The sequence below is a fragment of the Phacochoerus africanus genome, chromosome 4 (assembly GCF_016906955.1).
Source record: "Phacochoerus africanus isolate WHEZ1 chromosome 4, ROS_Pafr_v1, whole genome shotgun sequence".
Classification (NCBI taxonomy): Eukaryota; Metazoa; Chordata; class Mammalia; order Artiodactyla; family Suidae; genus Phacochoerus; species Phacochoerus africanus.
In genome coordinates, this window is record NC_062547.1 from 86,004,804 (window position 1) to 86,015,767 (window position 10,964).

At 45.3% G+C, this 10,964-nt stretch overlaps 1 protein-coding gene and 1 non-coding gene across 3 annotated transcripts; both read right to left on the reverse strand.

The window, feature by feature from the left end:
* Positions 1-1,538: 1,538 nt before the first annotated feature.
* Positions 1,539-10,148, reverse strand: ZBED3 (zinc finger BED-type containing 3). Of its 2 annotated transcripts, XM_047778153.1 has the most exons (4): positions 10,042-10,104; positions 5,601-5,770; positions 3,086-3,194; positions 1,539-2,328 (listed from the first exon to the last, which is right to left on the reverse strand). In XM_047778153.1, the coding sequence occupies exon 4, from the start codon at positions 2,312-2,314 to the stop codon at positions 1,676-1,678; it is 639 nt and encodes a 212-aa protein (XP_047634109.1). In that variant the 5' UTR covers positions 2,315-2,328; positions 3,086-3,194; positions 5,601-5,770; positions 10,042-10,104; the 3' UTR covers positions 1,539-1,675. The 2 variants fall into 2 exon arrangements, with proteins under 2 accessions (XP_047634109.1, XP_047634108.1); XM_047778152.1 differs by lacking the exon at positions 5,601-5,770 and having other exon boundaries at positions 10,042-10,148.
* On the reverse strand, positions 5,130-5,267 carry LOC125126617 (small nucleolar RNA SNORA47). Its single transcript, XR_007134719.1, has one exon. It is a non-coding gene; the product is annotated as a small nucleolar RNA SNORA47 (small nucleolar RNA).
* Positions 10,149-10,964: the final 816 nt, after the last annotated feature.

The window sequence follows — 10,964 nt, forward strand, 5'->3', positions numbered from 1 at the left end:
GGCACAGCTCTGGCATGGTGAGTGCTCAGTACATGTTATTGTCACCGACAGTACTACTTGGAGTTGGGAGTTAGAAAGGAAACAAGTGTGAGCGCTGTGACTGTACAGCAGCCAGGAGCATGGCATCTGGAGGTGGAGACTGGATTTGGATCCTGACTCTACTACTTACCAGCTGTAATCTTGTACATGTTACTTAACCCCTCTCTTAATTTCCTTAGCTGTAAAATGGACATAGGACGTGCTATGGAAATAAAGTGAGGTAAGACCTGACAATGTGCCTGATAGATAAGCCCAGTAGTTGTTATGGGCTGAGGGGTAGGGATGCAGAGTTGAATAGGTTTACCCCTTCCATCTGCAGTGGCAACATATGCAGGTAGAGGTGGGGACGTGCAGCAAGGAATTGGACATGCCAGACCTGTGAAGAACACTTAGGGTTGGAGGGAGTCAGGAGTCGCTGGCACAGGTGTGATTACTTTAGCTCTGTAGGTCAATGAGCCAAGAGTGAGCACATAAGTTGGCTTAAGGAAACAGGACATTCTAAAAGACAGATGGTGGATCTCTTTAAAAAGTAAGTGTCATGGGGAAAAAAAAAACAGGGAGTCTGAAGAAAGGGAGGGAGGAAGAGGAACAGTAATGGAGCAAAGGCCCAGTAAAGGTGGAAGAGGACTGGCTTCAGATGGAAGGGATGCCTTCTCCTTGCGCCCAGGAAAGAGGACTGTGGACACATGGGGCAGAAAGCACCCTTCCTAAGAAGGAAGGAAGGCTGAGGTCATGTCTTGCTAGTAAGGCCTCAGGAGGTGTTAGGCGATTAAGTAGGAGATCTTGCCACAGCTGCCACTGGGTCTGAAACAGGGGAAAGAAGATGGTGGAGGTGAGATAGGGTGCACCTGGTACTGTCTGGCAAGCTGGGGAGGGGAGTGAAAAGAGGGCTTCTCCCAGACCGCCTTCAAAGGCGCTAGAAATGACAGGGTAATGAGCAATCATGGACACTAAATGGGCCCCTGTTCAGAAATTTGTGCTGGGCAAAGTCTACATACCAAAAATTTACTCATTAGGAAATGAGTAAATTCTTTCTCTTTGGCTCTATTAACATGGCATATGAAAGTTCACAAGGCCAGGTATCAAATGCGAGACATAGCTGGAGCAACTCCAGATCCTTAACCCACTGGTCCAACCAGAATGCCAGTAAACTCTTTTTGGGGTAAAATTGCTTTCTCCTCATTTCCACGCACCCTCTATCCTGGGTTGCCCTGGCCGATGTACGAGGCACATGGTGTCATAGTCTGTGGCATTTAAGGAAGCTTCTGCGCTTTCGAAGTCACCAGGCACAAAATGGCCATGGCTCCAGATGATCTAGGTTCATGGGGCTGTTGGAGCTCTCATTCCAAAGGTGGTCAGAGAAAAACCACCCCCGCTGCACGGATGCTACGAAACACCACCAGCGAAGGAGGCCACTGGAACTTGGGCTTCCAGGCACCCCAGAGAACCACAGAGCTGTAATGATTTTTGGTTCCTCTCCAAAGTGCTTCTCAACCTCGCAGTGGGCGATTTCGATGCGGCCGGGCGGCCACCGGCCTGAATTCCCGCTTCCAGGTGAGGCTGAAGGCGCTGGTGCTGGGGCCACTTTTGGAGTGGCGCCGCCGAACGCGGGGGTGGGGGTCGAAGGTGCCAGAAGCTACAGGAGGACCTTCGTGATGACGTAGGGGGGCTCCCCCTCGGGGGGCTCCTCTTTGAACGGAACGTGCAGGGGGACCGAGACCAAGGCCAAGGCGCCCTCGCGCCGGCTCACTTCCCGCAGCCGCGCCTGCAGGGCCTCCCTCTCGGCCTGCAGCTCCCGGCGCGCCTGGGCCGCAGCGCGCTCTTCCTCCTGCAGCGCCCGCCGTCGGCGCTCCAGGGCGCGCTCGCCCTGCTCCAGGGCCGCCTCGCGCCGCGCCAGCTCGCGCTCGCGCAGGCTTCCACGCACCGCCAGGGCGCCCATCTGCTCCAGCAGGCGCGCCCAGTCGCCCTCGGCGGCCGCGGCGGGGCCCGGAGCAGAGGGCGGCGAGTGGCGGGCAGCGCTTTCCGCCAGCTCCCGCCTGTGGGCGCTCCTCAGGTGCTTCCACAGCGCCGCGGTGCCGGCGTGCCAGCCCGGGCCGCGGCCCACCTGCTCTCCACACAGCCGGCAGGTGGCCCAGGGGCGCGTAGCGTGGCCTGGGCGCGCCGGCGCCAGGTGGAAGTACCCCCAGGCCTCGGAGTACGGTGTCCCCAGGCGGCCTACAGCCCTGTCCGACCCGCCGGTGTCTTCCATGGTCACGGCCGGCTCGTCGCTCCTCATTCTCTAGGCAGCGCCTGCACACCGGGGAGACGGGGTAAGACGACCACCAAATTATATGTGCACACGGACACCCCCCCACACACAACTTCTAGGACAAGAGTAAGCCTGTGAAAAACCAGGCGTCCCTCTCACTGCAGATAAAAATCCTGTGGTTAATTGGCGTAGATACTGGCATTTCTTTTTCAGTATGTATTAACTGTTGATTCCTCTAGGGGAAAATATGTTAAAAATATCTGGCCCTTCTTTTCTTAACTAAGAATTTTCTTCTAAATTCACTGGGGTCCCCAGCTAACAAGTACTGAGACTAAAATTGGGAAGCCATGCTTCTTTTAATAAGCTAAATTAGTGCTATATGCATAAATTAGTCTTAATTAGTCTCCTTTGCACTTTAAAAACAAACAAAACACCTGTCTTTTCCGAATGAGAGCAAGGCTCCCTTCTGAATTCTTCTTGCAATGTTGCAGAAGGAAGGGGATTTAGGAAGTAGTGGGGGGAAGCTTTTAGGAATGAAAATTTTTGTTCCTTAGACTTTAGGGACCAAAGTGCCAGGGCTGAGAAGCCGTTTTCTTATAGTTGATTTACAATGTTGTGTGAGCAGCCTTTTAAAAAGCTTTCAGAGAGAACTTTTTTCAAGATAAAAATATCTTTGTTCTTGTGATTTTAAAAACTGCTTGTGAGAAAACTGGCCGCACTAGAAATCACTCAAGTGTTCTTTTAAAATATGCACATTTAGGAAACAGCAATATACAAAGCAGTTTTCTAAACTTTTACCTTCAAATTAGATGGTAGGCCATGTCCTGAGGGCCTTAGTGGTGTCCAGCCAGGCCCAGTTCTCAGGTAGAAACACTGCAGTGGGACTTGTGAATTCTGAAGAGCAGTGCTAGAAGTAAATTCAGAGAACAGGCAGAGGAGTAAAAGAAATTCAATTAAACAGCCCGAAAAGTAGATATTAGAAATACTCACTCGTGCCATGTCCCTCTAGTGTTCATTTTTCTTACTCTCTCATAGCTGTTCCAGTTATAAAACAAAATTAGTTTTCTATATTGCTCAACCCAACTAAACGGTCCTCTTTCTATATATGCAAGATAAAATACTTGGTCAGTTCTTTTAATGAAGGAAGAAAAATAAAATAGCTGCTTGCTTTGTCCAACAAATATGTGCTGTTAAAGGGTCCAAACACAACACAGTGACTATCATTGGAAAATCTTTTCTATTAAGAAAATATTTCTCATTGTAGTAACCCATCAAATGAGGGGGGGTTAGAAAAGGTGACATTTCTCCTATAAAAAAAAAAACACACAACAATTTCACAGAGGGTCACAATGTGTGATTCTAGACACTTTTGCTTTGAATATTTAAAAATAATAAGAGAACATATGACAGACATATGATTTCACTTCAGAACAATTCAGGCCAAGGTGGGAAAATAATGCACAGTGAGATCGCTGGTGCCCGCTTCTACTGTCAGATTTGGAACTAGCAGCAGTGGAGATGATGAAGTTCCAAAATCTGGTTTTGTTTTGTTTTTGTTTTGTTTTTTTTTTTTTTTTGCTTTTTAGGGCTGTACTCACAGCATATGGAGATTCCCAGGCTAGGGATCTAATCGGAGCTGTAGCTGCTGGCCTATACCACAGCCACAGCAACACCAGATCAGAGCCGTGTCTGTGACCTACACTGCAGCTCACGGCAACGCCGGGATCCTTAACCCACTGAGTAAGGCCAGGGATCAAACCCTCAAACTCATGGTTCCTAGTCGGATTCATTAACCACTGAGCCACAACAGGAACTCCCAAAATAATGTTTTGTTAAAAGCAACTAGAAATGACTGAAGACAAAGATGAGAACAGGAAAAATAAGTTGCTATAATAATAGTATTTAGTGAAGCTTTTAATTCAGTTGCTGATGGTTTTGTTACAGATGCATTACAATTTCCTAAACCTCATTATTTTTTTCCCCACCAAGCAAGTTCATTGAGATCAGGCAGGACATTTAGCACATCTCTTAAAAAAAAAATTACTAGAATCATCAAAAAAGATAATCAGGCTTCTCTAACAAAAGAAATAGCTATTTACATATCTTCTGATATAACAGGCATTGATTTGAATATAGTTGCCCATTATAATTCGATTCGTATAAAAAGCCTAGAAATTAAAGGCTAGATTTCCCCCAAGAGATTTATTAAATCACTAAAGTCCCTAAAGCCGGAGTGGTGGGATAAGGAGAGGAGTTACAGACCACCTTCAAGGGTAACTTTTTTTATGGTTGAAAAACAGAAATCAGATTTTAGAGATGATTTTTGTTATCCAACTTTCCCTAAATTTTTTTCTACATTTTTCTTTTTTTAGAATTTCATTCCTTCTACAGATAGAATCATATCTTTTCGGAGTGCCTTTCAAAAAAATTACTAGACATGCACAAAAGTGGAGAGAAGAGTAGTCTTATGAGTTAAAAGAGATGTAAAGTTTTTGTATAATATCAAGACGACTGCTTTCCATTCTGATATGCCTTCTTGAGCTGAGGGTTGAAAACTGTACATAAGCTGCAGACTCTCTGGCCTGTGCCAAAGACTGAGAGTAATTCTTACTGACGTACCCTTAAAAGTGCCAGAGGTGACAATTACTGTCATGCTTTATACCTCCCCACAAGATGTCTCTGGGTTTCTTCAAAATCTGAGATGCCCTGAGGAGAGCCACATATAGGTGTGCCATCTGTTCTAAGACTTAAGGTGGAAACAAGGATGAGAACCACTCATTTTGATGTCTTAATCCTTTAGATTTAGTGGAGCCCTCATCTGAGCCGGGGACAAGCAGCAGAACAAGTGTCGGCCAGCACAGTGCTGCCCCTCTGAGGGTGGCAGAGGGACATCCTCCGCCTTGGCAGGCCTTCGCTCTCGGAGGTCTTAACCAGTGGAAGGCAGCATGGTTCAGAACTGCCTCACCTTCTCAGTCCTCCGACAACAACTACAGTCTGGCTTAAGCTGGTGTTCTCTTCAGATTTAGTCTCTGAAGAGTGACAGGCAATAACTGTGGCCACAGAGCCTTCCTCACTCAGCTAAGCAACCCCTGAGCTCATTTCAGTTGTCCCAGTGGCACAGAGGGAGAGAGCTCCTCGTCAGCCACCTTGGCTTGGTAGAGAAGTCTTAGAATCTTTAGCCACAAGCCTAATAAACAGAGAGCTCTTACGAACAAGAAAAAGACCAACAGGCAAGGAATATGAGTAGACAAATGACCCACGAGTAAAATCAGATGGCCAGGAAATTTGTGAAAAGATGCACATTATTACTTACATTTGAGGAAGTGCTATTAAAGTTAACAATAAAGTCTCATTTTAGATCCATCACACTAAAAAAATGAAGAGGTTTGTCAGCCAGAGCTGGAAGGGGAACAGAGAAAAGGGTGTGCTCATGCATTCCTAGTGGAGATGTGAAGGCTTTGAGGAAAAGCAATCTGGCAATTTCTGTAAATTAAAAATAGATATAATTAGGGTTCCCACTCCTGGGAATCTATCTTGTAGAACAGTACCAATATCAATAAAGCAACGTATATTGGGGTGTTTTTCATAGTATTATTTAGAATGGCAAAAAACTGGAAACAGGAACACCTATCAGCAGGAGAATGGCTGGGTAAATAATGTATGGCCACCCCAGGGACTATTATGCAGCCATTAAAAAGGATGGGTGGGCACTCTGTCAAGAGGGAATTCTGGAGGAATTGTTTAGGGAGAAAAGCAAGATACAGAAAAGTGTGTATACTATCTCACTCTTATTAAATAATACGTAGATCTGTGTAGAATATATAGATTAAAGATTTTAAATATATGTGAAGAAAAATAAGGACATACTATGGGTTACGGGATTGGCAGCTCATGGGAAAGGAGAAGCGGGGGAGGTAAAGACAAAAAAAAAATAGGTGCTAAGCATGCACATGATCATGTGTACACGCTAAGGTCGAGTATGTCTATGACAGGGTCTATACATAAACAAAAAATAATTTTATAAAACAGTCCTCAGGCATGTGAGCTCAGGCAGGGCTAGCCAGCCTTCACTCTGGAGACTGGAGGGGACAGTCCCTTGGGGCATAGTGCACTGCCCTCTGGCCCTGGAGGGAATCCAGTGTGTGAGTTTGCTCAGTGTGGGTGGTTCGCTGTGTCCTGCCTGAGCAGGAGATTCTGTATCCACAGCAGAAGGGGAAGCCATGGGAGGGCAGCCCACCTCGCTCCTCTCATCACAGGGCAGGCACTCAGGGGAGGGACTCTGCTTTAGATGAAATGAGCCTGACTTCACATTTCTTAGCCCCAGCTCACCCCAGTCTCTATCTCCCCATCTGTCAAGGGAGATGATAAAATTAGCTGCCCCTAATAAACAGGTGGCCGAAATCAGATAATGCACATGATGTTGCCTTTGGACTCCCCAGTGCTGTAGCAATTCAAGTCATGAACAAAAGGAAGCTTCTAGTATTTACTATTCACACATGCCCATGTGAAGATCTTAGTGGCTAAAAGGCAGTGCTGTTTTTCTCTTAATCATTCTGTTATTTAGTAGAGCAAGTTAAAGTTGGAGGAATTCTCTTGGGGATTTTCTTTTAAATACAAAAAGTAAATAAAAGAGCATCACAGATCAACTTCCCCACCCCCAATCAAGTTTATTTTCACTTCCTCAATCGATCTTCAGGCAGAATAGGTTGTTCAGCATCCCTCAGGTAGAAGATGATAGGGAGGCCCACTCGGTAGCTGGAGTCTTGGGATATGCATTTCTTCCCTACCCAGCACTCCCCGCAAAACCAAACATTAACTTCTATGGTTAGCTAAAAAGAAGAAAATGAAAAATAAGAGCTCCCTTAAATTTTTTGTTAAACGAGTTTTAAACTAGCAGAAAGGGCCCAATGCACGTGATTATTTTGCTTACGTCCATGCGCCCCCTCCACTTTTTCATTCAAGTGCTCCTTGTGTACCTACTCAGGGCCATGTACCTGCTTGCCGCCCAGGATGCCAAGAGGATGGTGAGGGAAGCTGCTTCAAGCAATAATTCTGACACCCAAGGTAAAGGTCAGAGCAGGGTTTACTCAAGAGGAAGGGGAGGGGTGGGCTTAAGACACACCTGCTTAAGCATCCTTTCCCTCCCCCACCTTGCTCAGGGTACAGAATTCACTAAACCACGTCCCCATTATTGCTGACTCTGATAAAGAAGGTTCCAGTTCTCTAGTTGTAAAACTAGGCTTCCAAGCTCATATTTTAAATAACATTTCTTGAGGCTAAATAAGAGTACTGCTAGCATGAAATTAATTTAACAGTGGAACTTTCTGGAGTCCAATTGTAGGGGGAAAAGCTGGGGGAAAAAAAGTAGAGTTATTTCATGGAAGGGGAGAGAGGGCTATTGATGGTCCGATGCCTCTGAATTTCTCCTAGGGTGAGTTTTGCTCTAATAGCCATTATCTGGAAGGTATGATAAGAAGTCTAAGCTGGTGGAAGATAAGACATTCCCATTAATTCCCTCCGCATTTGAAGTTCTCTGAAGAAGTTTTATTCTTCTAATAACTTAACATTAAGGCCCAGATTGCTCGGTATGGTCTCCCTGAATACCAATATAGAGAATAAAGGAAGAGATCAGAACCTGGATGGATAATCCGTGTAAAGTTGGGTGTATACACTCAATGGAAACCATCTACAAAAGTTAATTTTATTATTTTACACTTAGCCTGGTACACATACGAAACATCAGGCAGGCCAAAGGCCAAAGAACGAGGCAGTGTAATTAAGAGAAAATAACAGATGAACTAAAACTCTATTTGGCCTTCCACAGCCAAGGCTACTCACTTTATTTGGATTAATCCAGCAGAGTCATAAACATAAATACAGGTAGGTAGAGCCTGGCTGGATCTTAGGTGAGAAATGCATTCTAAAGTGAAATCCACACAGACTTGTGTGAAAAGCTCTAAAAATATTTTTATCCACCAGTAACTTTAATCAAAACAATATAATAATTAAAACAAATAATTAGCTTTGACAACTGAGGTCTTAAGGAAACCACAGTTCATCCGTTACGTGTCTATCTCTATTGAAATACTAATTTACTGCTTTGTATTAATCTATTTATAAACAGATCCAGACAATTAGAAAAATTAGCCTGGAATCACCAGGCTAACCAGGCTGAAGCCTTAGATGAAGTACAAATGCTCCCAAACTGTAAAGTATGGATACCTCAGTTAGGGGATAAAGCGTTTAGTGTGAACAAGTGTGGAAAAATGTTACATACGGATATAAAAAAATGTACTGGACCCACAGCTAATTATCTGGTAGTCAGAGATGTTCCGTAAATGTCATAGGCCAAATTTTTAGATACATCTACCATTAACTAAAAGGCTGAAAAATACTTTCTGTTAATGCATTTTTTAAGATGAAAATTGTGAAGCAAGCATTCTGCCCTACATTGGACCTTTATTTCAGGCCTTCATTACTTTATTTAGTACAGATGTTCCTAAAATGGAGGGTGTTGATCCATTTTAATCTTATAAAATGCATAGAATTCATATTAATGAATCAGATTTAAAGCTGCCCTACTTTGAAGGCCTTTGTAACACAAAGATTTTTTAATTAAGAATTACCTGGTTTGGGGAGTTCCCCTCGTGGCTCAGTGGAAATGAATCTGACTAGCACCCATGAGGACGCAGGTTCGATTCCTGGCCTTTGTCAGTGGGTTGAGGCTCTGGCGTTGCCGGTGAAATGTGGTGTAGTTCGCAGATGCAGCTTGGATTTGGCATTGCTATTGCTGTGGCTGCGGTGTAGGCCAGTACCTACAGCTCCGGTTGGACCCCTAGCCTGGGAACCTCCATATGCTGGGGGTGCAGCCCTAAAAAGACAAAAAAAAAAAAAAAAAGGAATTACCTAGTTTTGGCTTTTGGCTTTGGCATATATTCCTGTATATGTTTTATTGTTAGTTGCCTCAAGTTATTTTTGACCCAAAAGAATATATAATTACATTAATGAAAAGTGTAGAAAATGATTAATTATGTCAATTTATTACGCTATTTCTAAAACAGTTTCTCTTGAACACTCACTCTATCTTTGTAGTTTGATTAGAGGTTCCCCATAGAACCTCCTTTCTTTCAAGGAGGGGAAAATAACTTTGGTAAACTTGGGACCTTTGGTTAGTCTAAGAGATGATAGCACACTGCTCCAGTGTGTTCCAAAAGGATCAGACAGTTCCTTTGTTTGAGCACTGTGGGCTGAGGGTGGAGTAGGGGGTCTTTGTTTGAGCATTTGGCTTGCATTTGGTTTCTCCCTAAAGTGGGAAACATTAAGAACGTCTCAATTAGAGAAAGGGCACCCAACCACTGGCCCAGTTAAAAGGACTGGCTGCAATGAGGCAACTTTAATAAAGGGCGAGCACATGCTTATCGATATTCCTGAATAACTTTTTTTGCGGGGAGACTGTGGAGAAGGAGAAAAAAACGAGATGCAGAAAGAACCTGAACGGGGCCTGTATTACGCAGAAACCTGGGTCCAAGTGCATCTTCTACAAGAACCATCTGACCACCGCGGAGGGCACCCCGGCACCCGGTGCACGAGCAAGCCCGTGCTTCTGCGGCCCCGGAGCTCAGGCTTACTTCGCTGCGCTCAGACCCGGAGAAGCCTCCCGCCCCCATCCCGCCGCGACCCCGACCCGGCCTCTGGGAGCCCCCAGCCTCCCCGTGGGCACGTGCCGCCTCGAGTCTCTCGCAGCCCACACTCACCCCATCACCCCCGAAGCGGGAGGTGGGCTGGGAGTCTGGGATCGCCGATCCCCTCCAAGATCCTCGCAGACATTTTGTCCTGTGCGGAAACCTCTGCCGTGTCCCCCTTAAAGACACAGCGCTCCATTCCTGCTTCTGGGGTGGGAAGGAGAGCCGGTAACATGTGACCTGCCCTTGAAAGGGCTGGGACTCACTCCCAAACGATCCAGGTCCACAAGCGACAGCCTTGTGTTTGCCAAGGTTTAAAAATGACGCAGTAGCTTAGTGATTTTTTTTTAAATGGAATTATTGTTTTATATCTTTCTGTTAACCTTGCAAGACCCAGATTCCCAGGCTTGAGTGTAGTTTGCATCCTTTCAGGTTCAAGGTGTGTGATGGCACAAGTTAGGAGAAATCTCCTGAACCAAGGTCTGGAGACATAAAGGTAGGGTTCATTGGTGTTCACTAAAACTTAGCAACGCTGGCATGGTGTATCAGCCAGCTTTTGAAGGGTTATGCTGAGGTAACAAACAACCCGCACAACTCAGTGATTTCTAAAAGCAAAGGTTCATTTCTCAAGCAAATTACATCTTACAGCTGCAGGCAGCTTTGGCTCCACTCACCCGCTGTCCTGGATTCCAGGCTGCAGCTTGCAAGATCAACTTTTTAGGGACACTCCCTCGTTGTATGCTGCAAGCATTTTTGAGGGAAGAGGAGTCCTGTTTTGTAGTGTTTGCCGTTTCTATGATGTACATACTCTCACCCTGGAGAATTTCAAACTACTTAGAGTTTAACAAGTGGCTTGCCAAGTTTCCGGAAATGTAACAATCAGCTCTTATAAACCACTGGCACACACTTCTCTTAAAACTGAAACCAGCCCGCATTCTGCATGCCTCAATTCTGCTCAGGTTCTATTGACCAGAGCAAGTCCCATGACAGAGCGG

What these genes read in the sequence shown, in the direction of transcription:
- ZBED3 (XM_047778152.1), bottom strand. Translation starts at nt 2,314, where the DNA reads ATGAGGAGCGACGAGCCGGCCGTGACCATGGAAGACACCGGCGGGTCG.